Source organism: Setaria viridis, chromosome 2 (genome assembly GCF_005286985.2).
Source record: "Setaria viridis chromosome 2, Setaria_viridis_v4.0, whole genome shotgun sequence".
NCBI classification, from domain to species: domain Eukaryota; kingdom Viridiplantae; phylum Streptophyta; class Magnoliopsida; order Poales; family Poaceae; genus Setaria; species Setaria viridis.
In genome coordinates, this window is record NC_048264.2 from 30,793,598 (window position 1) to 30,821,263 (window position 27,666).

A 27,666-nucleotide genomic window follows, 5' to 3' on the forward strand; every position below is an offset into this window, starting at 1 on the left:
CCCAGGATCCGTTAAGATGGGCCTAAGCTAGATATATGGGCCGTGACTTTCCAAACGGCCCCTTAATACTATTGGCTCGAAGCCACCAAACCTGTTGTTGGCTTAACTAGGTCCGTACCTGCGTTACTACGGGGCAAAAAAAATTCCCTTATCGAGCATAAATTTTCATGCTTTGAAATATTTGTAACGTTACATAGCAATAGTCCTGTTGCGCAATCTCTGAAAGAAATTAACAAACTCAAATAGAAAAGGTGGAACTAATTAAGCAAACATATACTAAATAAAGCTACTACACCGTGAATTTTTTTCATCAGGTTTATTTAATACCTGCAATTTACAAAACTTGCAATGCTATTGGCAACAGAAGCACTGCATTGTTTCTTTTGATTCTTACGGTTAGCACCATGAGTAGCATAATCCCCCCTTTTTTAGCCAATACGATTCAGTTCTCTAATGTCAGTTTTCTCTAAGAAGTAAGAAGTATGCACTATGTCAGTTTTCCATGCTTATCATGATTGGTTACTGAAGCCCAGCCCAAGTGAACTTCCACTTCCTGCTTCTCTTGATCCTTTCTCTGTCGTTTCTCTGCCGTATGTACTTCACAAACTTCACAAATCCCTTGCTTTCATCGCCCACTGTTTCCTTCTACACGTAAATTGCAAAAAGATTATTTAGCATGACAATAAGAAGCACATAGCTAACTCTGCATCAAAGATAATTTGTTAACAAATGGAGAGTTAGTTCAAAGTGAAACAAAATGGAGAGCTAGTTCAAAGTGAAATAAAATGACGAGCTAGCAGTGCAAGATTAAATCAAGAGCACAGTGAAAATTTAGAATACAGTACAACAGTTCGTACCAATCCAAACTTCCAAAAGAAATTGAAGTCATTTGCTACTGAAGTACTCCTACTGAACAGCTGATGGGAGGAGGAGATCGAGAGATACACTGTCTTGAAGGCCCCTGAGCCCGCGATCTCCTCCTACTGCACAATGCACACACGAAATTGCGGAGACCAGGGAGAAAGCAATTTTTTAGACAAATTCACAACACAAGATATAATGATGAACGAGAACAGAGAGCAGCTCCCTGCTAATTGATAATGAACCCAAGCCAATGAGATGAAACGACATTAGTATTTAGCAGGCAAGAAAAGCGACAGCGGCGGACGGCGCATAACACATACCTGGAGGTAGCAACCAGTTGGGAACATCGACGTTGGGGTCCTCCTCCTCCTAGCACATTGAGCCCTCTTAGCACGAACCTCTACATACACTGACCATAATAGTGCACGTTCAGTCATTTCAGAGAATCAGAACAGCAGAGAAGAAGCAGAGAATGGCATGACATGCCATTTTGCAGACCACAAGCAAGCAACGAGCTATACAGCTCAATCATTTCAGAGAATCAGAACAACAGAGAAGAAGCAGAGAATGGCATGACATGCAATTTTGCAGACCACAAGCAAGCAACGAGCTATACAGCTCGGCTGGTAATCTCAGAGTCCTCAACCTGGCCAGTAGAGAAGAATGAAATAAGACAGAGGAGAATGATCAGTAGCAGAGAATTGGCAAGTACAGAAATCATGCCTTTTGTAGTGTTAAAGTCATCATCCCATGAGAAAACCAAAAAAATTATATATAAACCTTGTTTGTTTTCGAATGAAAATTGTGCAGCTTCACAAAGCTTTCGGCAGAAGACAAAATACTTTGGTAAATATTGGTTTCTTAAAAATTTACAATACACATTCTTATAGAAAAAAAGAAACCTAGCAACATAGGTTTAGTTTGTTTACTTCAGATTCAGAGTTGCTCCAAGGCAACAGGTTGTAAATTATTGAAATTAGTAAAACAACCTGCAACCTACAATTAGCTGCAAAATAACACACAATCTGAAATGTGAGAATATTACTCAACAAAAATAAAAAAATATTAATATGCAGCAAATTAACTATTTATGTATAACCAAGAAAATATTTCGTAGAGTGCCAACAAAGACACAAAGTCCAGAACACTGCTTACACAAGAAAGTCTTCAGCACACGCTGAATGGCAGCAATGAAGAACAGTTCCTTGGTCTGTATGCACTTGATTTCCAGAAGGAACAACACTCAATGTTTTTTTCCCAAAATCTGCTATTTCTGAAAGGAAACAATTTACTGAGTTGATAGCCAGCAAGAAGCTAAATCAGACAATATAAACTGTTACGTGATATATGATTCGTTCCAAAACATCATGCTTACGAATTATGAACAAAAGCAGGGTTTCTATCCTCCCCAAGTTGCCCTGAGATGATATCTTGACATTCCGTAATGTAAATCAAACAATCAAAATGCAGGTCTATATAAAACAAAATGCAGGTTTATACAAAACAAAGCTATGTCTCATATTTGCACAATAATATATAACACAGGGCACTGTTTTCTTAAAGTTATATAGCTCTATATGTGCAGTTCTGTTAGTGAAGCAGTTTGGAAGAAGTATTTCAGTTGGTGAAGAGTATGTGCATATACTGAAGTAGTATTTCAGTTAGTGAAGTGTATGTGCATATACTGAAGTAGTATTACAGTTGGTGAAGCAGTCTGGACTCTGGAATATGAAGTGTTTCATTTCAGACCATGCCATTCCTCTTACCCAAAAAAGTCCTGGGCACCTATCATCATAGCAAAATTACAACCTTCAAGCCTTCCCAGTCCTCCTCTTCACAAAGCATGCACCTTAAAACTGTAAAAGAATACACAAAATGAGGATTGAAGGATTGAGGTACATATTAACTGGATTAGTGGAACTTGAACCAAACATGAGGCAGTAGATTTTTTTTCTAAACTATGGTCGACTCTATATATGGTTCAGGCATCGTTCTTGATTACTAATGCCTTATAATATGTATAATACACGAACAATTTCAGGGCTCTCTGATTTTATATTTTTAACACATGCCCTAAATAAATGTCTGTGCCTTTATCTATAGTAAAATTTAGAATAGTATGTTGCACAATAGAATCACTATTTCATCAGGTGCCTTGCCAAAATAACAGTATATCACTTTTGTACACAACTATTGATTAGGCATATACTACAAAAAATCTGCTTTGGTTTTGATATCGATGCAATTATTTACAAAAAGAAGCATTTTAAAATGATGGAGACATGGAGCAGTAGGGGAAATGGTTCCATCTGAAGATTTCAAAGATAAAATGATAATGCGGAGCCTCACCATTCTGCTGGTCCGTTCCAATCCAGAGCAAATGGAAATGCCATGTGATGAGGAAAATACACCACCACCACAGGAAACCAACACATGAGGGTGGGCACATGCCACAACTCAGAATTTAGGCCTTTGTGCTCTCGTGCTTCTGAAAAGCCAAAAGCATTTGGAGCTATCAATCAAACTCACAGCCTCCCAGCTTTAGTCAAAGTAGCTAGGACCTCTGCCATTTGTACTCTAAATATCTATATTTATCTTGATACTACATTAGCATGATAAGGGGAAAGAAAAGGTGCAGGTCATGGTCACTCCTTGTGCTCAGTGGTTGCAACAATCTCTCACTCTCCTGCTAACTTATTTCTCAGCCCAGTTAGGGAGTAGCTTCTTGGGTAGGCATAGCACCAAGCTTATGCCAAGCATTCCTGGCATATTGAGATCACAAATATACATGTTAAACTAAACTGACTTTTCAAAATTAATAAGCACGTGCAGAAAGTAAAGGAAAACAAGAGTAGTATGACGCCAATATAAGAGTAGATATATCATTTCAAGTGCTTGCTGTTATTTCGAAACACAAAGCGCCAAAAGGATATCTTTCACACTGAAATATTTAAGCATCGCAGAAGAGCTATGCAGTGTGATGATCAGGAGTTCAGGACATGCTATGGATGCAGAACAAAGACACTGAATCAAAGTAAATCCATGCTCAGGTTACACAAGAGACAAAAAGACATTATGTAGTGATCTATGCAGCCCAAAAAACATATCCGCAAGCCTCCCAACTGAACCAAGAGCAAGAGCAATGTCAAGCATTCACCTGTGTAAATCCCCTTGGCGCACTTGAGCAATCACGGCCAGGGGTAGAGCTGCAAGCGCCACCAAATTAAACACTATCAAATAAAATTAAACAGTGCAGGGGCACTCGCAATGGAAAGGGATGGGAGGTAGGAGGTGGAGCGCTTGATTGACGAGAGATCAAGAAAGGGCGTGCAGACCTTGCCGGCATGTCCGTGGATCACATAAGGCTCTGGAGATGATGCCGACAGCTGCAGCAGGAACGATGCGAACGAGGGTGCAGCGGATGGAGCTCATGGCGGCGCATCCGGCCAGCACCTCTGTGGATCTATCCTCCGCCGCGGATGCCGCGAATCCAGCCTCCTCGGGTCGATGACAGTGGGGGGACACTGCCCTAGTGCCGGCGATGTGCGGGTGGACCTCATCCTCGGCACCCCTTCTCTGGCTTGGCATTGAGGTAGATGTAGAAGAGCTCGAACGATGTGAGGAGGTAGAAGAACATTTCCCGCATGAACGACGCCGGTGGCACGGCACACGGCGCAGCGATGAGCGTGACGGTGCTAATGACAAACGCGGAGATGAAGGTGCCGGCAGAGAGGATCGCCGCGGCGGTGCCCTGGGGATCCCGCCAGGGCCCCCGAGCGCGGCGACGGAGGCGGAGGCGAACGCGTCGGGCACGTCGATGCGGGAGGGGATGGAGCGGAGGATGCGCCGACGGTGCGATGGAGGACGCGACGGTGTGGCGATGGATCACGAACGCGGTCGGTGGGACGTGAGGGGCGGTGGCGGAGGGGAAGGATGCGAGGCGAGAGGCACAGATGGATCGTAGAGTGGAGGGAGTTCCTGGGCGCGGAGGGACGTTTGAGGGTGCGCGCGGATGGGAGACCTTAGCATGGTGCACAGACCTCCGATGCCGCATCTGCCGTACACGGAGGGTTCTGAATCCATGGAGCGCGGTATGATGCGGGCGGAAGGTGAAAACGTAGGGTGTGTTTGGGCGGAAGGTGAAAACGCAGGGTGTGTTTAGTTGGGATGTGATTTGTTTAAAAGCTGATGTGAGCTGTACAAAAGTAGCTGTGGGAAAAGTAGAAGGCCGTTTAGTTAAAGCTACCGTGAACCTGTAGGTTGTGTAAAAAAATACCTGTAATGTCCCTAAAGATCTGAGGTTCTGTTCATGCAACAGCGGCTACAGGCAGTCATGTTTTTTCTCAGCGATTAATAGTGTGCCATTTTCATTTCACATTCAACTATTTACAGAAAAAGTGGGAACCATAAACTAAAATGGTATGGAAAGATGCACAAAATAAATGATATGCACATTGAAATCAAGAGTACACAAGGCATACAATTAGAACATTTCAGTGCTACAATAGTTGATCCATACTTTCTCAAGTCACAACAACAAGAAATTAGAAACAAATTGATAGGTTACATTCATAACCACAAATTAGCAAATTGAGAAAATGTCTCCATCATGTCAACCCATAAAGCCCCGCTGCAATCCAATCACGAACTTCACTAATACCATTGTTGGCAGTAGCGGCTAACTGATCTGATGCAAGATCATTTTCATCACCAGTCCTAATAAGGTAGGTGCCATGACCAAACATGTCAGTAGCAACCATTCCAGGTTCGTTGTTGTCCAATGCAAAATTGTGTAGCGCAAAGCATGCAACAATAATCTTTGATTGCTTCTCCATAGTATATAACGGTATACCTCTTAGAATTTGCCACTTACTCTTTAGCACTCCAAAACTCCGTTTCACAACATTCCGAAGGCACGAATGATGGTAGTTAAAAATTTCATTCAAATTCTCAGAACCTTTAGCATTAAACTCCGATAAATGGTACCTGCCCTTGCGATATGGCACCATATAATCCTCACACAATGGGTAACCAGAATCTACCAAATAGTACTTTCCTACATATCAACATTGTTATACAAAGAGCAATTTAGAATGGCAGTCCCATATGTTAGTTGCTATAAACCTTACAAACAAAATAAGGTCTGGGTGAGGGAAATGCTCAACTTGGTTTAAAGCCTTCCTCAAAACAGCAGTGTCATGCACAACACCCTTCTTCCCCGTAGCGACAAATGTGAACCTCGTGCCCATGTCACAAATGGCTAAGATATTCTGGCTGGTGAACCCCTTTCTATTGATAAAATCATCATGTGCGTGCTCAGGGACTGACATCGGAATGTGGGTTCCATCTATAGCTCCTATGCACCGATCAAAATATGGTGAGAATTGATGCAGCCTAGGATGCACACACCTGAACAATGGATCCGTTAGCCTAATAATAGTACGTGCAAAAGAGACCACGACATCTAACACTTCACCGAACTTCCGACTCACGATGTCTAGTGACCTACAGAATCTATCTGACATTTGTCTCTGGCATTGTCTTGTGCCACATACCCATAGGAACATCCCTAAGGCCTCAACTGAATCACATTGTCGTGTGGATTTTAGCCCATGGTTGGACACTAAGATTGAATGCAACAACTGAAATGCAGATGGATGAAGATGAAAATTTTTGTAGCACTTTTTACTGTCAGCAAGGTTAATAGCAACCCATTGACGGCCAGTCAACTCCTGCAAGTGCAACGGACCATCTTGCACTCTACATCCACTTGAGGTAGACGATGCATACGCAACTAACACACCAATGGTTGCACCCATGTCCCACCAGGTAGACCACTCATCTCTCAACCTTGCTGGTGAAGTGCTAGTGTTGCTTGAATTTTCCGAGCTTGACATTCCTTTCATTTTCAAACCATAATAGTGATCAATGGTCCCAACTTCTTCATTAAGCGATTTGAAAATTCTGACAGAAATATCATGGTGAAAATTCTGCTCAACTGCTGAAGAAGAAGAGCAGATAGAAAAGTTAAACATTCTCAAATTTGGTATAGTTTTGGATTTGAAATTCTAGTGGCAGAGCTAGTTTTTTATTCGAATCAAATTCTATTATCACAAATGTGCTCCTTGTTTCAGCTTTGACTTAAGTGTACAGAAACTCAAGAGACCCCATTTCAGTTAAACTATAATTGCGTACCTCTAGGATCCATTTGAGCTTGACTTGTTGACATCCACCTCATTCATTATGGAGACCTTCAAGGCTGAAAAAAAATCACGCTGTCGAATACATACCTAATTATTAAGCTATTCAAGTACACATACCTAATTAGAAACAATAAGAGCAGAAGACTCAAGTGCAACGACACCAATTTATATGGATAAGTAGCATGAATAATTAGGGTCTAACACATCATAATTCACATTACAGACATGATGCAACACCATGCCATGGTCACAGTACACAGACATATATTCCCAGGTATAGGCAAAAGACATTCTAATCATGGATAGGTATTACATCCTCTTGACATTATCCCAAGTCCATCGGAGCCATGCAATTCGGTTCTCTGCAGCAGTAATGCTCCTATAAGATGCACGTCATGCTGGCGATCTAAACAGCTTAGTTGCTATGAAGTACAACTCCGACCCATTTGGTACACCATCTTGTTCTACAAGGTGCAACATTTCCATAACCTCCTCTTCCTCACGACTGATTAGATTTCTTTCATTCATAGTCCTTTAAATCATGCTCTCATATATGCGCTCAACATAGTACTCCATACTCTTACTTCTCTTGGGTGGTGGGCTATCAACAACATGCTCCTTTGCTGACCTTTGTGACACATGACCCACACTAGATCGTCCAACATTGTCCTCCAACCAGGCAACATTTTCATCCGCCATTGGGTCAAGGTTGCCTTCACTTCCACAACTTGGTGTTCTATCTCCAATTCCACCAACGCACAACATTGGACCGCCTTCAGTGTCCGTTGTCCCGAAAAGAGTGGTTAACTCATCATAGAATGGAAATGCCTTACCACGGAAATGTTTGTTTGCCTCATTCTCCTATAAGTCATAAATAGGAAATATGTAAGAATGACGGCAATCCTAGGTCACCTCATTGAAAGCAGAAGGTAAATGATATGAAACAATAATTATTAGAATGAAAAGTAGTTACCTCAAATCGGGCTGTCCAGCATTCATCATCGCAATCGATGGTGCGGGTACTGTTGTTCCACCGGTACCAGTCCTGTCCTTCAGTTTTCTCCAATCCTTGTATTGCCTCTTAAAGGCATTAAATTTGTTTTGAAGCTGTTTGCAGGAATATTTCCTGCCCGTCTGTTGTTTAAAATTTGTATACAGGTTATGCCAACCTAGCTTAGTTAGGCCCTTTTTGTTGTAGTTGAGCTTATTCTTCTCATCAATGTAGAGGTCTAGGAATATTTTTGTTGTGTTATCATCCCAGTTAGAACGGCCTGCATCCATCTGTGTGCAAGTTTGAATTATATGCCTTCCTAACTACAAGGTTTGTATGCCACACACGCAGTAGCAAAGACAACATGCAATATAGGAATCACCATTTATGAGAATGTGCACAAATGAGGTGGAACTGATGCTTGCCTCGTTGTGCTTGTGTCTTGTAGGAGTTGTACGCAGCTCATAGCGACGGGCTTCGGGTGGAGACCATGTTGATGTAGAGGAGTGTGCCAGTGCTACTGCCTTTGTTAGGTACCCCAATGTAAGTTTCCATTTTTTTTCAGAAATCAACTCAACCGATTAGAGTCAATAATTCATGTGTGCACACTTCTGTACTAGACACAATGGGAATGGGAAGGGTGGGAGTGTACCTTCTGTCGAAGCTTCAATTCAAATTGCTGCTATTCTTGGTGAGCAGATCAGTAAACGGACTAGCTTAAAAGCTGAAAAAGTAATAAATGTGCTTTATCATACAACATGCAGCGACTATATGTCTTTGCAAACGATACTAGAAACAAGCATAGAAATATAAAAATAAATGGTAAGAAGGCTTAATTTGTTGTGCTCACAATAAATCCTTTCTTCACGAGAATTGTCTATCAGTGAAGCACGTTTGCATAGACAATCATGCTGGCACAATTTTAGAGAATACTGTCAAATCTACTTCCTTGGGCTTCCATATCATTAATATATTCTGAACCTGGACAATAACACATGCCATGCTAGGAGAAGTGTGGACACGAACTTGGGTGGAGAGTTGGTATTGAAACTTTGCAAGCCATTCAAGAACAACCTGTCTGTTGTTCAGAGAAAGACTGCAGAATAAATCAACATTTTCAGTTTGTTCTTTAAACTAAATCAACATTTTCAATTTATTTTTTAAACTAAATCAACACTTTCAGTTAACCGAATCATTTGTACTAAAATTAAACATGTCTAACACGAGGAATAAGGATGGGACCATCTATCAAGAGAGAAACTATGAGATCGTAAGATGCAAAATGGCCAAATGAAGGTACCAATTCAGCAACACCGGGGAGCCCCTCGCGCCAGTGGATCTAGGCGTGATTTCCAGCCCTTGTGTCGACAGCTCCGTGGGCGGACGGGTGATCACAGCGAGCCCCTGTCCCCTAGCGGCACAACGACGGCGGGCCCTTGTCCCCTAGCGCCACGATGTCGGGCAACACATGGCGGCAGTGCATCTAGGGGCGATGTCATGCCCTTGCCCCAGCAGATCCGTGGGCGAGCGATGACGGCGGGCTAGCTGGCGGCGGGGGAGGGGTCGGGTGGAGGCAGGGTGGACGGTGGCGGATCCGTGGGCGAGCGACGACGGCGGAGCTGGGTGGGGCGGCGACAGTAAGGCGGAGGGCGGTGGCGGCAGGCTAGCTGGCGGCGGGGGAGGGGCCGGGCGAAGGCGCGGTGGGCAGCGGCGGATCCGTGGGCGGGCGACGATAGCGGAGCTGGGTGGGACGGCGACGGCGGGGCGGAGGGCGGCGGCGGCGGGCTAGCTGGCGGCGGGGGAGGGTCAGGTGAAGGCGGGGTGGGTGGCAGCGGATCCGTGGGTGGGCGACGACGGCGGAGCTAGGTGGGGGCGACGACAGCGGGGCGGCGGGCTGGTTGGCGGCGGGGGAGGGGTCGGGCGGAGGTGGGGTGGGCGGCGGTGCTAGGCGGAGTGCGAGGTGTCGGTGGGAGGCGATGGGAGATGGGGAAAAGGTGACGACCTAAGAAAATAAGCACAGCTGTTCGGCGGGCTGCTGGGCTATTGCTGTTTGGGCCGCAGCCGAACGGCTGGGCTGTACAGCAACAGCTGCAGCCCGCCAGAAAATCTCAAGCGAACAGGCCGATAGTTAAAGACACTCGACTGATCAAGAATTAACACAGTAAACAAGTACGGTCCCATACAGGTCCCTGCGGTAGCCTCTCGTAGGCGACGTTGCTGAGCGACGCGGCCACGGCGACGATGGCCCCCACGGCAATGAGCGCGCCGGCCACACTGCCACCGATGATCTAGCCATGGTCCCCGGCTAGGAACGCGGCGAGGCTGGTGGTGCCCGGCGGCGCCGGGATCCAGCGAGGGAGAGTATCTCAAACCTGTAGTGGAGCTCTTCACGGCGAGGGCAGTCGCCGGCCAAATACTCTGCATCCACCCGAGCAATTCCAAATCGCCACCACGCACACCTCCTCCACCTTCCCAGCTACCACCCTAAGCCACCCAAAGTGTAGGCCATGCGCTAAGTCGCCAGTATCGGGCGGATTCCCGGCTGCCATTGTCGTCAGCCACCAAACACCTCCGCCGACCAAAATCCTCAAAGCTCCTCCCACAATTTTCAAATCAACAAAGAAAAGAGCCTCTCCAGCTATTCTCCCCTCGCTAATTTCTCCCCAAATCTCAAGCAACAGAACTAGCACAAATTGATCAAAATTAATGTTATTGTATGTTGACTTCTTTTCCCCCAAAATCTCAAGCAACAGAACTAGCACAAGCTGCAGCGGCTGGAGCTGAAAGGTAGCTTCCCCCAAGCCGCACTGCCCGGAGCCGCTAGTCAGCCCCGCTCGCGCCGCTCAGGGACAAGCAGCGGGCTGCCAGTACGAAGAGCTTCATCCACATGCTCCGCTCGGTGCCCGGACCCACCGAGGCCCTGGAGGTCTTCACGGCGGCGGCGCGGCAGCCCACAGCGGTCCACATCACGGAGTACTACAACTACATGCTGGAGCTGATGCGCGGGGTGCGGCTGTCGGACGGCGAGTGGCGGGGCTCAGGGGTGGCGGCTGGGGGCGGCGGGCCGCCTGGGGCAGCAAGAGGAGGCGCACGATTGGCTTTGCGGGAGGAGACGGAGAAGAATAGAACGGAGAGGAACGAACCGGTATTCATAACCAGTGGCAGGTGAATAATTTTTTACCCCAAAAGCACTTGAAAGTAGGGGGCAATGTGCTTTTAATTTTGTACTAGAGCAAAAGTAGCTTTTGGGCAAAAGCACATGTAGGTTTTAGACCTTTTGGTTAGCTTTTGGCTTTTGCAAAAATAAAAGCAGGTTGAAAAGCTTAACCAAAGGCACCTTTAATCTCGGTTTTGGATTTTCTTTACTGTATGTATGTAGAGTAGAGATAGAGATAGAGATAGGGAAGAGAAGAGATGTTTTGTACCTACGGTCGTCGGTCGAGCACTTTGGTATGATGTTCAAGAGCTTCGTAGAAATTTTATTTCTATTTCTTTTGATCATGTAAATCGGGAGGCAATTTGGCAGCTCATCATGTGCGGCACACTAGCCTCTTCTAGTAACGTTTCATGCTTTCCGGATGAGATACGTTCCTCTAGCTTGGTGGAAGTAAAGTAACCATCAAGATTGTACTCCTAGTTGTTCCGAGTAACTTGTGAATGCCCAAAACCACAAGAAATCCATTCGTGCTGACACTCCACGGCGGATTAACCACGGTGGCGGATCTTCACGTAGGAAACGCCGGTGCTGAGAGGAGGGCCGCATCGCGCAGTGTGTGTCAGTGTGTGCCTTGGCCGTCTCGCAGGTCAACCACAAAGAGACGCGAAATTTGTGGCTACCCGTACCAGTATCCCCATTGATTTAAGCGCTAGATCCAATGCAGGGTGTGCCCCCCGTTCACTACTGGTGCTCTACCCGGCTGCTTTCAGTTTCAGGAGATACCTGCCACCTGTGTTGCTGTGCATGTTGCTTTCAGTAAAATTCTCAGTCTTTGGCCCATGGCATCGCGTCAAACAGAAGGCAATAGAGCGACGGACGACACACGCAATCCGCCACAACGCCATCTCGCACGAAGATCCATTTTCAGAGCCTCTGAAGATGCGTGCGAACGCGAAGTGGTGAAGAAACGACACGGGCGATGGTGTTGGAAGGCATAATCAATCGCCGGAGCGTGCTCCAGATCCGGAGGATCAGCGCCGAGGGTCTCTGATTAATGGGAACCCTGTCGTGCTCGTCTGCTCGAGCTCGTGGATGCCCCTCCGACAGGACGAACCTCTCGATCGTCGTCATCCCAGCAATCCGATCGTGCACCTGGACCAAACCCTCGGCGCCACGCACTAGGACGGGGTCAAACCGCTGCGCGTGGGCCCGCTCAAACCGAATCCACCACAACCACTGGCAGCGGGGCCCACGGCCGCCAGGTGTCGAGGCGGGCGCTGCGGTCCGGAGCGCCGCCCGCCGTCGCGAGCCGATCCGACGGCTCCCTGCGGCCGAACTGACCGGCCACCGGGCAGGGGCAGCTAGGTCATTCCGCCGCCGCCGTCGTCGTGGTTCCGTTCCGCCCCAACTCAACGCCCCCCGCGGCGCTGGGCGCCGAGCGAGCGAGCAGCCGGGCACTGACCAGACCACCATCACTCGCCGCCGCGCGCACCACCCGACCCCGCGCTTTTTAAAACTGCGCCCCGAGCCCGTGCTCCGAGAGCCGCCGAACCCACCGCCACCGCCGGGGCGCGCCTCCCTCCCTCTCCCTGTCTTCCCCCATGGGCCCCCGCGCCCGAGCCGGGACCGCTCCACCCACCGGCCGGTGCGCGCGCCGCGGATAGATCCCACGCCCGTCCGCAGACCAGATCCGATGCTGGAGACGGCGGCCGTCTCCTCCCCCCGCGCCGCGGCCGCGGCAGTCACTGCCGCCGGGGCGGCGGCGGCGGCGGCGGCGGCGGCGTCGACGGCCGTCTCCTCCCCGCGTCGGGGTGGGGGCGGCGCCGCGCACCACCACCGGCGTTGGGCGCCGGCCCCGTACAGGGCGTGCCTGGTCGCGCTCTGGCTGGTGGGCTTCGCGCTCGTCTTCCTGTGGCAGAGCACCTCCGTGGGCCGCGTGCGGCTCTACACGCGCCCGCCCATGCCCAAGCGCGCGGCGTCGTCGTCGATGGGGCAGTGGGTGGCCTCCCCGCCCGTGTACGATCTGAGGGAGTTCGGGGCGTTCGGGGACGGGCGGACGGTGAACACGGCCGCGTTCGAGGCGGCGGTCGCGGCGATCGCCGAGAGGGGCGGCGGGAGGCTCACCGTGCCCGTCGGCCGGTGGCTCACCGCGCCGTTCAACCTCACCAGCCGCATGACGCTATTCCTCGCCGCCGGCGCTGAGATCCTGGGGGTCCAGGTGAGACATTCAGCTGCTATTTGCATCAACTTTGTTTAGTTAAAAAGACGATGCTCTTGGATCTTTGGTCGATCTCGGATTTCTGTACTCGGGCAAGTGAAAAGGAATGCTGCTATGTATCGTCGTTATACAAGTAACTGCTACCAGTGATCTTTGCATGAAATGGTGTTGGGCCTGTTCGCTTCAGCTTATAAGCCGGCTGAAAAGCTGAAATGGCTGATTTGTTGTGAGAGAAAAACACTGTTTTGTGGCTGATAAGCCGGCTGAATAAGCTGAAGCGAACAGGCTGGTTGTCATCTGGTGTCATGCAACAGTTGAATGAGATATAATAGTAATATCTGGTATTGGTGACATGCAGGACAACAAATAGTTGCTTTCAAAATTTTATCAAATTTGCTGCTAAGTTCACCACAAAAATAGCTATCTACTGGTGTCATGTTCAACTGCACGTCAAGATTTGCTGAAGCTTATAGTTTGACACTTGGGCAAGCATTTATATAAACACTGAAGTGACTGAATTGTCAAATTTGGACTGATAGGTAAAGCATGCTGGTTAGTCCCAACTTATGTTGTGGTTTTGTTAGGTCAGTTGAGACTTGCTTTGTATGCAAAAGAAATTACACTGATACATCTTTGTGCTTTCATAAAATTCTCTCAACCTTAGATAGAGCACGACAAGAATTTTCTTACCTATTATTTTATACTGGTACCTTTTTTCAGTTTGGTGCCCTTATTTACCAATTGAGTTAACATTGGCGAGTTCTTTGTATTACTTTTTATCCAAGGATGAAAGATATTGGCCATTAATGTCGCCATTACCATCATATGGGTATGGAAGAGAGCACAAGGGACCTCGATACGGAAGCCTTATACACGGTCAAGACCTTAAGGATGTGACTATTACAGGTAGGTTGCGCTTTTTGATTCATTTTTCTTATTCATTCATATGAAATCATTATTGCCAAACTGATTTCATCTTGTATACATTTTCGACATACGAAACCATAGGAAGCGTTAGTAGTTGCTGAAACTTCAACTGATACTTATTTCATGGAAACACCTAATCTCTAGTTTAGCGAATTAATTCTAACTTGTGAGAAGTTCTTTCATTGTAAGAATAAAAGTGTGGATGAGAAGATATTATTCTTGCTAAATACTGCTAAATATCACATGACTTATCCATTAGAGAAATGAATGCTGGCATTGTTGCTTGTTTCTCTTCTGCAGTCCCAGTTTCCTGAAATTGTTATGATTTTTCAGTTGACATTCAGTCTTGTTGACTCCTTTCTAAATAGGCAATAACGGTACCATAAATGGACAAGGTCAAAGCTGGTGGGTAAAATTTCGGAGAAAACAGCTTAATCACACAAGGGGTCCTCTAGTCCAGCTCATGCGATCAAGTAACATTATCATTTCGAATATCACTCTTCGTGATTCTCCCTTCTGGACTCTTCACACATACGACTGCAAGAATGTTACTATCTCAGAAGCTACAATATTGGCTCCAATTGCTGGAGCTCCAAATACTGATGGGATAGATCCAGGTTACTCCCAATGCTTGCAATTGTTTCTGATTAATGAAGTTTGTACATTTCATTATAGCTGCATCCTGTAACTTGCAATGTAATCCAGATTCCAACAAACTTTTTGGCAGCAATAGGAACCCAAGAAATCTGCACTGCTTGTCCATGTTGCTTTGAAGCTTTTTTTTTTGTCATAGTTAATGCTTCATTGATCAAACTCTTTGTTATTCATGCTGTATATGCAGATTCTTGTGAAAATGTGGTCATAAAAAATTGCTATATTTCTGTTGGTGATGATGGGATAGCTATAAAGAGTGGTTGGGATCAATATGGAATTGCGTATGGGCGTCCATCTGCTAATATTATTATTCAGAATGTTGTAATCCGCTCCATGGTCAGGTAAGATATTAGATTGTTTGCTTATGCTGTTCTGATTCAATTTATAATATAAGTATAATGATTTGTTTTCAAGTATCCTTAGCTAGTGACACTTCTTGCGCTGTTGATAATATGAAAGAGTTGCTGTGAGTTCGTTAGTTTTTTTTTGTATATTTGTGATACATATTACTTGCTGGCTATCCATCCCATGTTACCAAATCATTTTGTTTACTGGGATCATTTATTTATCTAGACTAGAACTTTTTTTTGACGGTTATCTAGACCAGAACTAGTTACACAGGATATTGTTCTCATTGTTGGTTTATCTTTCATATGCCACTAGTATACTTTGTTAATCCAATGTGATTGTATGTTTGATCACTTCTGCATTCTGTGGGCAGTGCCGGTGTATCGATAGGAAGCGAGATGTCTGGTGGTGTCTCAAATGTTTTGGTAGAGAATGTTCATGTTTGGGATTCACGGCGGGGTGTGAGGATAAAGACTGCCCCTGGAAGAGGGGCCTATGTAAGCAACATTTCGTATCGGAACATAAGCTTAGAGCATGTCCGTGTCGGTATTGTCATAAAGACAGACTACAATGAGCATCCAGATGAAGGCTTCAACCCTAAGGCCATGCCCATCATCGAGAACATTTCTTACACTTCAATCCACGGGCAGGGTGTGCGCGTACCTGTCAGGATACAGGGAAGCGCAGAGATCCCCGTGAAGAATGTTACGTTCCAAGACATGTCAGTGGGTATAGTAGACAGGAAGCACCATGTGTTCCAGTGCTCCTTCGTCCAGGGGCAGGTCATTGGCTATGTTTTCCCCGTGCCTTGCAAGAACCTGGACGTGTACAACGAGCGGCGTGAGTTGGTCAAACAATCGACGTTTCAGAACATTTCTGATATCGACTACAGTTTTTGACAAGGGCATTTGATCCCAATGTACTATTGCTGTAGGAGTATTCACAGCTCTCGTAGTCCTTTCAACACGTTTAGAAGCAAAATTTTTGGTAGTTTGTTACAACTCACACCTCTCAGGCATGTATTTAAGGAGGTTCGAATTGTCTATACTGTCTCATAGAAAGACACCAGGATTGTTCCCTTTTCATCTCCCATCTCTGTATTACCACAAACTAACTCGGTTACACGTTAACTGCACACTTTTGATAGTTTTTACTGTTGATGGCAGTATACACTTGCCTTGCCCTTGTTTACAGATGTCGATGTATAAATTATAATGTAGTTTGAACTTGGAATTGTGGTTTCTTTCAAAGTTGTTCGTCATAAAGCTCAGTTTGTGAAGATGGCTTCAAATGAAACGGACATTGATTCATGCTGAAAACTGCTTTAGCAAAGTAGTAGTAGAAACAGAGAGTAAGACGGTTATCCTTTTATACATGCGTAAAGTTTCCCCACTTTCATGCGGAGGTAAAAGCAGTGCAGCTTATCCCCGTATGCTTTTGTTTTAATTTATATTTACCGAGGAACCTATGTTCGAAATTATCCTTAGAAGGTAAATTTCATGCAGTTTTAACTTTCGAAATCAGAAATATTTCAGGCCCAACAACTGAACCTCCAGCAGGAGGCAAAAGCAGCCCAATAGAAGCCTATGCCACGACTTGTCTTGCTGTCGTCACCTGACGGGCTGGCGGCGCCCCGTTGGCCGGCTATCCTTGCTTGCCACGCCCTCTCCCTCCCTATCCTCAAAACTCCCAGCAGATAATAAAGCGCGCGGCAGCTCCGCGCACGCACTGGCGACGGCTTTCCCTCCCGAATCCCGATCGCCTTCTCCTCCGTTCGTTGCCATGGCTCTATCCGCCGGCTCGTTCGCGGCATGCAGCCTCCAGCCAAGGTAAGCCATGGCGCGCCCCGGGCCGCTCCACCTACACCATGATCCGCCTGTCTCACGCGTCTCGGCCGTGCTCTGTTTCTGCAGCAGAGCTAGCGTTCGGGCGTGCCATGCCCCGAGGCCGGCGCAGCCGCCGCCGCTGCAGGGTCCTACCGCGGTGTCGTTCACGAGGAAGACGGGGCGCCGGGTGAACGCGACCAAGGGCGTGTCCGCCGTGTGCGAGCCGCTGGGGCCCGACCGCCCGCTTTGGTTCCCCGGCAGCACCCCTCCCCCGTGGCTCGACGGCAGGTAATTCAGTGGCACGGCAGACAGAACAATCACTCCACGCTGACGCTTAGAGTCTTAAGAGATACCATTTCGTTCTGACATTACTTCGCAAAAATTGCCTTGCAGCCTCCCCGGGGACTTTGGATTTGACCCTCTCGGACTAGGTAACACCCACGTTCCTGGACAGAATTATTTAGCACGGTGTACTATTCGTAGCATAGCACGCAATTTTCTCCGTGATTTATGCGAAACCATGCACGGAAAGAAACGCGTTCCGCACGGTTAAATTTGGTGTCGTCGCGCGAGTGGAAATGCAGGGTCGGAGCCGGAGCTGCTGCGGTGGTTTGCGCAGGCGGAGCTGATGCACGGGCGGTGGGCGATGCTGGCGGCGGTGGGGATCCTGATCCCGGACCTCCTGGCGCGGTGGGGCTTCATCGACGCCGGCTTCTCGTGGTTCGACGCCGGGTCCCGCGACTACTTCGCCGACCCCTGGACGCTCTTCGTCTCGCAGATGGCGCTCATGGGGTGGGCGGAGGGCCGGCGGTGGGCGGACCTCCTCAACCCCGGCTGCGTCGACATCGAGCCGGACTTCCCCAACCGCAAGAAGCCGGTGCCCGACGTCGGGTACCCCGGTGGGCTGTGGTTCGACTGGGCCAACTGGGGCCGCGGGTCACCCGAGCCCGTCATGGTGCTGCGCACCAAGGAGATCAAGAACGGCCGCCTCGCCATGCTCGCATTCGTCGGCTTCTGGTTCCAGGCCGTGTACACCGGGCAGGGGCCCATCGACAACCTCCTCGCGCACCTCGCCGACCCCGGCCACTGCAACGTCTTCTCGGTACGTGCCTTCACCTTAGCTTGTTTGTCACACGTGCCCGTGCAATGCTCCGTTGCTTCTTATTCTCCTGTGTGCATGGCTGATGGCTCACTAGTTGTTGCTGGGTTTGGTTCTGATCTTCGCAGGCGTTCACGTCCCACTGAAATGTTAGTTACTTCATCACACAGAAATGGAGCAGGCAGTGAGCATTTTATTTGTACCTGGCCTCAATTTGTATGATGGGATCAAATGAGATGCTAGGGGAAATCCTACTACCACAATAACAAACAGAACGCCGCAGGCTTTTACAGTACTTTTTGCATGTTTTTCTCATTTTTCTCCCCCTTTTCAATACGGACGAGCCTGTGGCCATGGACAGAGCACCGTGAGGTATTGCGGGTAAGGCAAACTGATAACACCAAAGATGCTTATGCTTGCGCAGGCGTGCAGCCTCATCCTGCGGGCTGGTGCTGTGCAAGTGTGCAGTGTTAAACAACGGGAGGAGACTGGTTCTGATGGGTGCAGCTTAGTGTCAACCGCGTTAAACAAAGGAGTGGACACAGGACAAGAGATTTGTGGTCATCAAAGTCAAACCACCGGTACAAGTACTACTACTACTCGTACCATAGTAGCCGCGAACATCTGTGTCGCCAAGAACCTTCCAGTCCAGATTAACAGCGCAAATGGAGCCTGTGGCCGTGCCTGATGAGTCAGGCACTCAGGCCTGTGAGTGCCATGCCCTGCCTGACAGCGGCAGGTGCAGCTGTCACTAGCTGTTCGTGCAGTCTTGAGATCCGCGACCGGTTTTGGTTGACACGATCGAACAGGTTGTGCAGTTCAACACTGCTCCTGTTTTTCTCTCAACCTACGGAGTAGGACCTGTACGATTCGGAGCAGGACGAACGTTTCTAGCAGCCACAACTTGCTGTCTTGCTGCCGCTGTTCTTCAGAATCTCGGCATGTGGGGATCCACGCACGCCGCAGCTGGATGGCAATATGGCATGCATGCCCTTCCCTTCCCTGTCAGGAACGGCAACTTCGAGTTCGAGTCCGCTCCACGGGTGGGAGCTGGACGGCGGCGTCTGCGTTCGCCGGTCTCCGCGTGCACGGGCATCACGACCTGTTCAAACTTCGAAGTTGTTTTCGCGAATAGCACGCCATGCGGAAACCGAGCGTTGTGGGAAGAAATGGTCAGGTGAACGTACGCACAATTACTGATAGCACTATAGCAGCATCGGTTTATTTCGATTCTCGCATTACCTCAAAACTACACCTATATCACTCGGTCATCGGCCTCCTCTCTCTCTCTCTCTCTGTCTTTCGGCCTCTCCCTATCGGCCGTTCCGCGCATGTCTTCACCCGCGCTAAACTAGGCTCACTGCCAGATTCGTTTTTAATCTTAATCTTAGTACCGATTATTTTTTGCCCGAAATTAATATTAGTATTAGTACCGGGTCCAAATTTTGAGGTACTCGGAGGCATTTTTTGTACCGGATTATAATAGCACCCGGTGCTACAAGGTACCTTTAGGCCTGCGCCTCCCGTTTGTTCACCAGATTTTTGGATTTTTTTTCTTTATTTTATGGGCGAAAAACAGTTTAGTACCGGTTGGTAACACCAACCGATACTAATGATAATCCTTTAGTACATGTTATTTGATCTGGTGCTAAAGAATCCCCTTTAATATCGATATAGTAGTTGCACAATTGATATTATGTTAAAGTAGGTTTGGAACGGATACCGTTTCTCCAGCACTGCCTACAACAATCATTATATTATTTGATGATAGGGGGCTCCTTGCCAGCCGCACATTCTCATTCCATTTGTTCTTTCCCCAAGAACCTACGCAAATCATTCGTCGTGGCCGGTTCCGGTTGCACGGCTAAAATATGCGCAGACGAGACGACGAACCGAAACGGCTCCGCAGAGCGTCCGCTCAAGTGTAGTGTCCTCCTGTTATGCCACAAGTGGAACTTGACAGGTTGTGACTTTGTTGACCCTTTGTCCCGTTGCCGGATCATGTATGGGAGCATAGTTTTATAAAAATAAATAAATAAATGGCTGTGCTTTAATTATATTCTGTGTGTGTTCCTCCCCTTGACTCCTTGCGTTTGTTCACACAAGACACCCAAAGAAATCAGCTGTGTCCCTGCTGCCCTGGCGGACGTTTTAAGAGCAAGTTTGGCAGGACTTCGACTCCGACTCCAGCTTTTGTCGCAGCTTCTGCCAGAGCTCTGCCAAACGGCCTTGCCGCTGAGGGCTTCGGTGCTGAAGCCACCCCAGAGCTGGAGCCATTTTTTTACCACCAGGGAGGAGCTAAAAATAGTGACTCCTCCCCGTCCACGTGCTGATGCGGACCAGAATGCCCCGAGCGCAACAGTGTAGGTGGGAGAGTGGCGGCGGCGGTGGGTCGGAAAGAGGAGCGATGTCTGGAGAGCAGTGGAGGCGGTGCGGCGTCGATGAAGCAGAACCGAAGCAACGTTGGCAGCGCCCCCACTCCCGTTCCATCCATGGCTGGCGCAAGCATGGGTCGGTGACCCGGCCACAGCCGGCAGCAACTCGTCCCTTCGCGTCTGGGTGGGTGGCAGTAGCAACGAAGCAGCAGTAGCAGCTCCCGTGTGCGGCAGCGGTGGAGCGCAGGGTAGCAACAGCAGCGCATGGCGAGGGAGTGGTGGTGGGGAACTTTGCGGGCAGCGGGGTGCTTGGACTGGCTACGTGGAGAAAGGATAAGGGAAGAAGAACGGATAATAAGAAAGGAAAAGGAGGAGGGAAATAAGAAACAGATAAGGAAGGGAAAAGGAGGAGGAAAAAAGAGAGAAAAGGAAGGAAAAAAAAGAAGGGAGAAAAAATATAAAAGGAAAATAAAAAATAATTATTGGTTAATCTACGACTATACTTATTAATTATTTTTATTTATGAAATCATATTACAATTTGAGTAAAAACATAAATTCATTTGTAGCACCAAATCAGACAATCAGGGTATATTGGACATTTGAGATTTCCATGCACTCATGAAAATACAGGAGAAACCGTTTTGCCAAACATTTTTCAAAACAGTTTCAGCTCCACTAGAGAAGTCGCTCCACCAGAAGAGCCGAGCCGAAGCCTTAACAAACAAGCCCTAAGGGGGTGTTTAGCCGCACTCCACTCCATAAAAATTAGCTCCACCCCACCAACTCCAAAAAAATCGCAGCCAAACGCGTCTAGCTCCATCAACTTCGGTTCCAGAAAAAAGGTGGAGCAGGGGGTCAGATCCATATTTTTTTTGGAGTACCTCAAGGGTGCTCCAAAAACTCCCTTTTCATACCTCCTCATGTGGCTGATCGGTATTTACCCACCATTACCACCCATTACACACACACACCGATTCGATTGACGGAAAAGAAAAGACTCCCTTCGGCTCCCCCCAATCTCGTCGCCCCCTTCTCTTTCCGGGGGGGGGGGGGGGAAGGGGGGGGGGGAGGGGGCGGCCGGGCTGACTGCATTTCCGCCGTCGGCCAATTTTAGCCTCCGCCCATGCACTTTGGTGGCCATGGCGCCACCGACCGTGGGTCTTTGGGCGGGGGTAGAGGCGGCCTCGGCCTTGGGCAGGCATAGGAAGATGAGGCCACGGCGGCGAGCAGAGCTCGCGGAACTACCTGTTTGGCGGCCGTGGCGGATGAGTAGAGGGTGACGGCGGCAGCGGCAGGCCACAACGATGAGAAGATGAAGGGGATCCCGGCCGGCGTCCGTGGCAGCCAGACCAACAACTACTTCCGGGCGCATAGGCAGAACTGCAGCAACTTCCTCACGGTCAGCCGCCGCCAGCTCTCGCTTCTTCTCAAGTTTCTGAACTTGCTATGCACCCAATATCTTTTTGCTGACATCGATGCATCGTCGACGATCGCCATGGTGTGCATGACAGGACCGCCCGTCGACCAAGGTGCACGCCGCGTTGCTCGACTACCTCTTCGGCAGTGGTGGCGGCAAGTGATGGGCTGATGGCAGCTTCCCTAGTTAGGCTACTTCAGAGCTGAGCTCGCTCGAGAACGCCTTCTACTTCACACGCTTGATTTCAGTAGCTCATCGTAACCTGCTTGTTCCACGGTTAATTTCCAAGAGAATTGACCCGTGTGTATCTATGTAACCTTCTTCATCGTTGTATGTCTCATCAATACCTTTTCTGCGACCTGTAGCTGCTTGTATGAGTGTCAAAAACTGACCCATCCCTCCGTCAGCAACAGACATCTGGACCCATTCATAAAAGGATAAAATAGACTATTCACAATAAGTGCTCATGTTTTTGGAGCTGGAGCACTGCCACCAGCCAAACACGTGCAACAGCTTCATGTTTTTCTGAAGTTGGTAGAGTGGAGCTAATGGAGTGAAGCTAATTTTTGTGAGGTGGAATGCTGCCAAACACCCACGCCATTCTGGTGCCATTCTGTTTCAAATCTTGCCGGATCATGTCTGTTCCTGAAGCCAGGTTAAATGGTCACATCAGCCAGATTTTCGGCGTACGCGATAGATACAGTACATGTATCCCAGACATGCGCGAAATGCCCGCTGGCATGAGGGCGTTTTCTTCACGACTGTCTTGTGCCCGTATCACGTACAATCTCTATGACACAAGGCATGGCCTTCTGTACTCCAATGACGTTCGACGTACGGATTGGCTACCAGTAATACTATAAGCTAGTTCTGACCGGAAAACTGAACTAATCCAGTAGTTTTCCTGTTGCTGATGCTGCTAGAGACTTTTATACCCATTTAATCCGTTGTCGTCAGTCGTCACCTTAAATTTGTAGCTGAAGGTGGCAAGGCTCTTCTAGCGTCAGCAGTCGAGGGCATCATCGTCCGCAATTCGGCATGCCGTTTTCTCGAGAGGAGGCCGGACAACTGACGCCTTTCCTAGGAAAGAAGCTGCAAAGGGAAAGCAGCGAACCGAGTGGATGCAGCAGAGGTCAAGGCGGGAAAACCCGAAAAAGGAAGGGGGAGGAAGAAGAACTAGTAGCACTCCTGAAAGGATGACGATCGCAAACACGTTCGGGAAAATGGACAACAAGCGATTAACATCTTACGCGTAAGACCATAACATATAGGATTCTTGTTACTGTTTCATCGGGAAATGCATGCGTCCAAATTGCGAGATGAGTTCCCCTATAAAAGATCTGACGTCGATTTATCAACAGTTAGGCATGAGGCTAGCTGTTATGTTATGTTAGGCCCATCGATGATCATCGTCGGCAGTTGCAGCCTTGCAGGAACACCAGAAACCGGTACTATTGCCGTTGCTCTGCTGGTGCGCCGTCCCCTCGCGCGGACCGGCTGAACGAGCTGTCAGCTTACCCACTGCCTGCTACTGCTGCTTCTTCTTCTTCTTCATCACCTCCATAACCGTCCCTTGACCCTCGGATTAGCAGCCAACAGCTTTGTGTTCAGGAGTCCACGGTACTAGGACCGCCGGTTACCACCGGGCTATCACAGTGCGCTCTTGTGATCGATCTCATTTAGCTGGGCTGTCAACACGTGACGATGAACTTGACCACGTCAAGGGCAAGGCTGCCAGAGCCCAGACGCACGAGCGTACGTGGCCTTCGACCGCGACGTGGACTCTCTTGTGCGACCGGCGGACAGGCTGTAGCCCGTAGGTATCCCTCTCCACAGGCTGCCGATGCCGAGCGAGCCACAGGCTCGGCACCAGGCAACTGACATCTGGGCCCCACGCGCCGAGGCTGCCGGGCGGGGCCCGCGGAGGCGTGGCGTGCCCCCACCAATCAGTGCCGGCCGCCGTCAGCCAATAATCTGGCTGCCGGTTGGTTAGCTTGCTAACACGCAAGGGAGGGAGCCCAAACGAAACGAAAGGAAGCGAAATCGCCGAGATGAACGAGGCGATTATAGATAAAAAGCGGCCGCTCTTAGCGGGACCAGCAGAGACAGCGCCCTCCTCTCTCTCCTCTCCCTCGGCGTCGCCGCCGCTGATTGCGGCCTAGTAGCAGTTAGCTTTGCCGTGCCACTGCTCATCGCGGGCTCCGCCTCCGCCGAAGCCCGCGCGCGATCGGGGGACCGCGCGCCGGAGGGAGGTCCCGTGCCGCTGCCGCGCGCGCGCACGCCGTAGCGTGAACTGGGAGAAGGGGGAAGCGGGGGGTGGTGAGGCGGGAGGCGCCATGGAAGCGTCCGCCGCGGCGAAGCTGGAGGCCGCGGAGAGGGTGGTGATGCGGTGGGACTCCACGGCGTCGGCGGCGTCCTCGGCCGCCGGGGACGAGCAGGCGATGCTGTTCGACGGCGCCGGCGACCGCGCGGAGGCGGAGCGGTTCCTGCGGGCGGTGGACGATATCCGCCGCCTGGCGCCGCCGCAGTCGGCGGGCTGCGCCTGCGCCGCCGTGCAGGTCGCGATGGCGCGCCTCGAGGACGAGCTCCGCCACGTACTCGCGGCGCGCGCGCTCGACCTCGAAATCGAGGCGCTCGCCGGCCTTACCTCGCTCTCCATGTCCGGCGACCGGAGGAACTCCGACGCCACGGAGGTGGCGGCGGCGGCGGGGGACGACGACGACGGTGGCGGCGGTTCCGTGTCGTCCTCCGTCGGCCGCCGCAGCAGCTACCGCTCCCTGCCGAGCATCCGCGAGATCGACCTGTTCCCCGCGGACGCCATCTCCGACCTCCACGCCATCGCCTCCCGCATGGCCGAGGCGGGGTTCGGCCGCGAGTGCGTCCAGGTGTACGCCTCCGTCCGCAAGCCGGCCGTCGACTCCGCCCTCCGCCGCCTCGGCGTTGAGAAGCTCAGCATCGGAGACGTCCAGCGGCTCGAGTGGGACGCGCTCGAGGCCAAGATCCGCCGCTGGATCCGCGCCGCCTGCGCCGCCGTCCGCGGCGTCTTCGCCAGCGAGCGCCGCCTCTGCTTCCACATCTTCCACGACCTCCCGCTCTGCAGTTCCACCGCCACCTCCGCGGGTACAGCCACCCACGACGCGCCTTTCGCCGAGGCCGTCAAAGGCGCGGCGCTGCAGCTCTTCGGCTTCGCCGAGGCCATCAGCATCGGGCGCCGCTCCCCCGAGAAGCTGTTCAAGATCATCGACCTGCACGACGCTCTCTCCGACCTGTTGCCTGACATCTCCGACATCTTTGCAGCCTCCAAGGCCGCGGAATCGATATACGTGCAGGCTGCTGAGATCAGGTCGCGGCTGGCAGACGCCGTGCGCGGTATACTCTCGGAGTTTGAGAACGCGGTGCTCCGCGACCCGTCCAAGACTCCGGTGCCAGGCGGTACCATCCACCCGCTCACTCGCTATGTTATGAATTACAGCAGCCTCATTTCGGACTACAAGACCACGCTCTCTGAGCTGATCATCTCGCGGCCATCAGCTAGCTCCAGGATTGCTACTGAGGGCAATGAGGCAGCACCGGCCTTCCCTGATCTTGACCTGCCTGATCCTGACAGCCAGTTGCCCCTTGCTGCTCATCTTATCTGGATTATTGTTGTTCTTGAACACAACCTTGAGAGCAAGGCATCACTCTACAAGGATGCCGCACTGTCTCATTTGTTCCTCATGAACAATGTGCACTATATCGTGCACAAGGTAAAGGATTCAGCTGAGCTTCGGGGGCTAATTGGGGATGAGTATTTGAGGCGACTCACAGGGAAGTTCCGGCAGGCAGCCACAAGCTACCAGCGAACTGCATGGTTGAAGATCCTGAATTGTCTCAGGGATGAGGGCCTCCATGTTAGTGGCGGCTTTTCGTCTGGGATATCCAAATCGGCACTAAGGGAGCGATTCAAAGCATTCAATGCTGCATTTGAGGAAGCACACAGGATCCAGTCCACCTGGTATGTGCCAGACACACAGCTGAGAGAAGAGCTTAGGATCTCAATTTCAGAGAAGCTGCTCCCAGCATATCGATCCTTCCTTGGAAGGTTTCGCCATCACATAGAGAACGGCAGGCACCCAGAGTTGTACATCAAGTACTCAGTTGAGGATCTTGAGATAGCAATGGCAGATTTCTTTGAGGGAGCTCCACCATCGCCACATAACAGGAGGAGATCTCACGGATGAAAGATGGCTTCAAAAAGCTGAGCGTTCATACCATGTATTCTTTAATTCTTTTGGGGGGAAGGCCAGCCAAGTGCAGTTGGATCTTTTGTTTTGTTCTCCTGAGACTCAGGGCTATAGTTGGTGATGATTTCTTCGACTAGAGGTAATCTGAAACAGGATCAGGATCTTGACAAAGCTGTCAAAAGCTCCTTTTCTTATTCTCCTGTAAGCGAGCTTGTTCATTTGTTACACTATGTTTATATTTTTTGCATGTAGTGTGTTCATATAGGAATGCTTAGTCATGTAACATAGTTGTAACCTGTAACTTAATTGCTTGACATGTAGTTGAGTGCTTATTATATTTTTGGTGGTTCACTTGTATCTAAAAATGATGCTTGATAAATGAGATGCAAAAAGAAATTGTTGTGTTGGGGTTACGCATACACGATTATGTAATGCCATCTTTAATGGGCTTGAAATATATGTTTGGAGGACCTTCTTCCTTGTGTCTCTTATGGTCATAACAACGGATTAGGGTGCACTACAACTTTAGTCACTATACAACTAGAATGTCTGTAATCAAAGTTATAGTTGTATTCTCCATGCAAGCATTGTACTTGACTGAAAATAAGAAGAGACGTTTCTTCTCTGAACTAATGAGAGAAAAAATTAGCATTTCTTTTTATCAACTTTTTACTTATTCAGGGACTACTGTGATGCCTTGGATGGCACATGCTTTTTTGTACATATAGATATCAATCTGTTCAGGACTCTGATGCTATGCAGCTAAATACTCATTCCTTGCAGCACAGCAGAATAGTATGTCAATGGACTTCTTTTGATTAGCGCCAGTTTGAAACCTTTTGCTTTATAACTTATTTGTGCACGATAAATTGCTTTATTTCTTGATCTACTACTGAATGTGGCACATATTTGTCTTTGCTGATGAAACACCTTGATCATGTCAATTTTTTCCGTTTCCGACCCAGGTCGTTGGTCGTCTCACATGGGCTACAGTGCCGCTATGTAAGGGTGGGGCAGCCGCTATGTAAGGGTGGGGCAGGGGTTCGGGGGTTTTCTCGACCTGCGTGAGAGGTCTTCTTCTTCTTCTTAGCAAAGCAAAATGCCTGGGGGCTGTCTTACCCCCGCGGTTGAGTTTTTCCGTTTCCGTTCTGTTTTTCCTTTGGGGCAAGATACGCACTCTCATGATACTCATCGTGTTTCTGAGTTGTATACTCTTCATAGTTCATACTACTTTACTTTATTTCTGCTTGTTAACCTAAACTATTTCTCTAATTCCCTATGGATGAACTAGCAACAGTAATGCGCCATGCTATAAGTCAAATTGTACTTTAATTGAGACTAACTTCTAACAGAAGTGATTGA

At 49.2% G+C, this 27,666-nt stretch overlaps 3 protein-coding genes, 1 long non-coding RNA gene and 1 pseudogene across 8 annotated transcripts; 3 read left to right on the plus strand and 2 right to left on the minus strand.

Moving 5' to 3' along the window:
- Window positions 1-245: 245 nt before the first annotated feature.
- Window positions 246-5,308, minus strand: LOC117843199 (uncharacterized). 3 transcript variants are annotated; one of them, XR_004637647.2, is made up of 8 exons: window positions 4,200-5,260; window positions 4,022-4,070; window positions 3,214-3,626; window positions 2,631-2,720; window positions 2,020-2,137; window positions 1,185-1,510; window positions 858-983; window positions 246-645 (listed from the first exon to the last, which is right to left on the minus strand). It is a non-coding gene; the product is annotated as an uncharacterized lncRNA (long non-coding RNA). The 3 variants fall into 3 exon arrangements; XR_004637648.2 differs by having other exon boundaries at window positions 1,185-1,273; window positions 4,200-5,257; XR_004637646.2 differs by having other exon boundaries at window positions 1,185-2,137; window positions 4,200-5,308.
- A 163-nt stretch (window positions 5,309-5,471) lies between these two features.
- On the minus strand, window positions 5,472-8,348 carry LOC117844259 (uncharacterized; annotated as a pseudogene).
- Window positions 8,349-12,628: 4,280 nt separating this feature from the next.
- LOC117844984 (probable polygalacturonase) lies at window positions 12,629-16,515 on the plus strand. Its single transcript, XM_034725856.2, has 5 exons — window positions 12,629-13,433; window positions 14,219-14,339; window positions 14,729-14,977; window positions 15,202-15,355; window positions 15,736-16,515. Exons 1-5 carry the CDS (start codon window positions 12,909-12,911, stop codon window positions 16,259-16,261), a joined length of 1,575 nt encoding a protein of 524 aa, XP_034581747.1. The 5' UTR covers window positions 12,629-12,908; the 3' UTR covers window positions 16,262-16,515.
- A 515-nt stretch (window positions 16,516-17,030) lies between these two features.
- On the plus strand, window positions 17,031-18,582 carry LOC117844986 (photosystem I chlorophyll a/b-binding protein 6, chloroplastic). Of its 2 annotated transcripts, none has more exons than XM_072292235.1 (5): window positions 17,031-17,191; window positions 17,276-17,476; window positions 17,582-17,619; window positions 17,773-18,290; window positions 18,416-18,582. In XM_072292235.1, the coding sequence occupies exons 1-5, from the start codon at window positions 17,145-17,147 to the stop codon at window positions 18,431-18,433; spliced, it is 822 nt and encodes a 273-aa protein (XP_072148336.1). In that variant the 5' UTR covers window positions 17,031-17,144; the 3' UTR covers window positions 18,434-18,582. The 2 variants fall into 2 exon arrangements, with proteins under 2 accessions (XP_072148336.1, XP_034581748.1); XM_034725857.2 differs by having other exon boundaries at window positions 17,036-17,191; window positions 17,279-17,476.
- Window positions 18,583-24,095: 5,513 nt separating this feature from the next.
- Window positions 24,096-27,544, plus strand: LOC117845815 (exocyst complex component EXO70B1). Of its 2 annotated transcripts, none has more exons than XM_034726900.2 (2): window positions 24,096-26,505; window positions 27,270-27,544. In XM_034726900.2, the coding sequence occupies exon 1, from the start codon at window positions 24,418-24,420 to the stop codon at window positions 26,299-26,301; it is 1,884 nt and encodes a 627-aa protein (XP_034582791.1). In that variant the 5' UTR covers window positions 24,096-24,417; the 3' UTR covers window positions 26,302-26,505; window positions 27,270-27,544. The 2 variants fall into 2 exon arrangements, with proteins under 2 accessions (XP_034582791.1, XP_034582792.1); XM_034726901.2 differs by having other exon boundaries at window positions 24,096-26,443.
- The last annotated feature ends 122 nt before the right edge of the window (window positions 27,545-27,666 follow it).